Raw genomic sequence first — 2,594 nt, 5'->3', positions numbered from 1 at the left:
AGATCCCAAACATTTGTCTTGCATCTATCCTATCAACCCTATCTTCTCCCAATTGACATCTTCCTTTGCTCATTACTTACGTTGATTGTCATTAGTGAATTAGCTCTAGATTCTTAGTTAATTTTAGCATTAATCACAAAACTCTAAAGTGTTGATCATCTTGGATAGCAATCTAGCTACAAACTATGATAATACTGTTTAACTCCAATCCTTATGGATATGATATTATATTATACTATATTCGACTAGCGAGTATATTTAAGTGTGTGTTTTGCGTTCGTCAAATTTTGGCGTCGTTGCCGGGATTGACAATTAATAGTATTTGAAATAGTTTGTAGTGCTAATTCAGGAATTTTTCTTTTTCTTTTATTTTTCTCTTTTTACGTTTGGTTTTCTTTAACTGTGCGCATGCTATAGGTTAGATTGGTGCATGACTCGATCTTTTGGGAAAGAATTGCTACTATACAAACCAGAAATCGAGAAATAACTGCGACAATTGAGGAAAGAAAGAAATCTCCCCAAAAATATAGAGAAGGTTAGGCAATCCATAACTAAAGAAATATGGTCGGAGATGATGATAATGTAGATTCTGCCAGAATGAGACTGAAACTGTGTTTGAAATGTGGGAGGGATTTAAGAAGATAGGCGAAAGTGTCAACATAGTGGAATTGAACTTTGGATGCAACTCCAGGACTTTTGGGATGGATTGACACCAGCCTCACGGAGAACATTGAGTAATGCATCTAGAGGCCCATTGATAAAAAAGAGTCCAGAGGAGATAGTCACTATTCTTGATGAGTTGTTTGAAGATGCAAATAAGTGGCCCTCTAAAATTGCTGAAAGAAGATGATCAATTAGTGGTCACCAGGCTGATGCTAACACATCTGTGCAAGTACAACTTGATGCCATTGCCAAGGAAATTAGGAAGCTGACCTTAGCTTCAATACATAATGAGCCTCATGCAGCATGTGACATATGTAGAAGAGGACACCCTACTCATGAGTGTCAAGCCTCAATGGAGGAAGTTAATGCTGTGGGGAATTACAACTTCAATGCAATAGGCTAGAAGCACCCTAGTTTTTCACGGAGTTCACCTGGGGGCACATCAAATGCATGGCAACAAAGTAACTCCAGATTTCAAGGAGCTCCTAGTTTTGTGAATCAGTCGAGGCTGTAGTTTTAGCCTCAATAGCCAATTCTACCTGGGTTAGAATATCTGATGAAGTCCTTCATTGTCAAGACATATGAGAGTCTGGATGCTCATGGTGCAACTATCAAAGAACTTGGGACATGTTTGCGTAACCTAGAGAGACAAGTGGGACAAATTGCAACTATATTATCTGAGAGAATCCCAAGTACTCTGGCAGCTGATACTGAAAAGAATCCCAAAGAAATGGTAAATGTTGTGACCTTGATAAGCAGGCAAGTGTTGAAGAATCCCACTCCAATCTAAAAAGAGGTGATTCCTGAAAAAGAAAGTGGGGAACAATTGAAAATTGAAGATGATAAAAAGAAGAAGAAAGGCAAGAAGGGAGTTGAGAAAAAGAAGAAGGAGGAAACTTCAAGAAGAGAGGAATGTAGTGAAGAGAGCAAACACATGCCTGCTCCACCTTTTCCCAAAAAGCTCTATAGAGAAAAGTTGGACAAGCAGTTTGAGAGATTTCTAGATATGCTGAGACAGGTTAATGTAAACTTGCCATTCACAGAAGTGCTCTCGCAAATGTCAGCCTATGGTATGTTCTTGAAGGAGATCCTTACAAAGAAGAGGAATAGAGAAGAGACCTCAGTGGTCAAGGTCATAGAGCATTGCAGTGCAATATTGCAAAATAAACTCCCACAAAAATGTGGAGATCCAGAGAGTTTTACGATACCTTGCTCTTTAGGCACTCTTAATTTTGATAAGTCTTTATGTAATTCGGATGCCTCAATTAATCTAATGCCTTTGTTTAATTAAAGGAAGCTGGAGAATGAGCTTGGAGAGAAAAGGTCCACACCAATATCTTTGCAGCTGGCAGACCAAACGAATATAATACCCGAGGGTATAATGGAATATCTCTTATTCGGGTAGATAAGTTTGTATTTCCGGTGGATTCATAGTGGTAAAGATGGAGGATAATAAAGAGATACCCCTAATCTTAGGAAGACCATTCTTAGCGACAAGTAGAGTAATATTAGATATACATGATATAAAACTCATGCTGAGAGTGGGTGATGAGACCAAAACTTTCGAGATGAATGTAGAAACGAGGGTGAAAAAGGAGAAGCCAGCTGCAAGTGTAGAGTGGAAAGTGAAAGGCATGAAAGAGAAGGCTACAGTTAGTGGAAAAGATGAGTGTGGGGTGTACCCCAAGAAGACTGAGAAGAAGTTTTCTGCATTGATGTGTGCACTAGTTCAGGCACGTGGAATGGAGTCCGACTTTGATTCAGACCTCGACTAGAGATTCAAGAAAGTTTCCTCTACCTTATGCTTTTTAGTTATGTATCATGGGGACATGATATAATTTAAAGTGTGTGGTGGGGGATATTTGTATGTTGTATGTATATTAGTCATAGTTTTTGTTTGTTAGTTTTAGTAGTTTGATAGAAAAACTGGA

General features: G+C 38.6%; 1 protein-coding gene across 1 annotated transcript; it reads left to right on the top strand.

Moving 5' to 3' along the window:
• Nucleotides 1–1,219: 1,219 nt before the first annotated feature.
• LOC138875534 (uncharacterized) lies at nt 1,220–1,954 on the top strand. The gene is made up of 2 exons (XM_070154370.1): nt 1,220–1,396; nt 1,460–1,954. The coding sequence occupies exons 1-2, from the start codon at nt 1,220–1,222 to the stop codon at nt 1,952–1,954; spliced, it is 672 nt and encodes a 223-aa protein (XP_070010471.1).
• Nucleotides 1,955–2,594: the final 640 nt, after the last annotated feature.

Source organism: Nicotiana sylvestris, chromosome 8 (assembly GCF_000393655.2).
Source record: "Nicotiana sylvestris chromosome 8, ASM39365v2, whole genome shotgun sequence".
Lineage (NCBI taxonomy): Eukaryota > Viridiplantae > Streptophyta > Magnoliopsida > Solanales > Solanaceae > Nicotiana > Nicotiana sylvestris.
The sequence above is the reverse complement of the archived record's forward strand: the minus strand, read 5'-3'. Positions and strand labels throughout refer to the sequence as shown.

What these genes read in the sequence shown, in the direction of transcription:
- LOC138875534 (XM_070154370.1), top strand. Translation starts at nt 1,220, where the DNA reads ATGAAGTCCTTCATTGTCAAGACATATGAGAGTCTGGATGCTCATGGT. An exon ending in AAAAGAATCCCAAAGAAATG is followed by an intron (nt 1,397 to 1,459) that starts GTAAATGTTGTG and finishes ATCTAAAAAGAG; the next exon opens with GTGATTCCTGAAAAAGAAAG.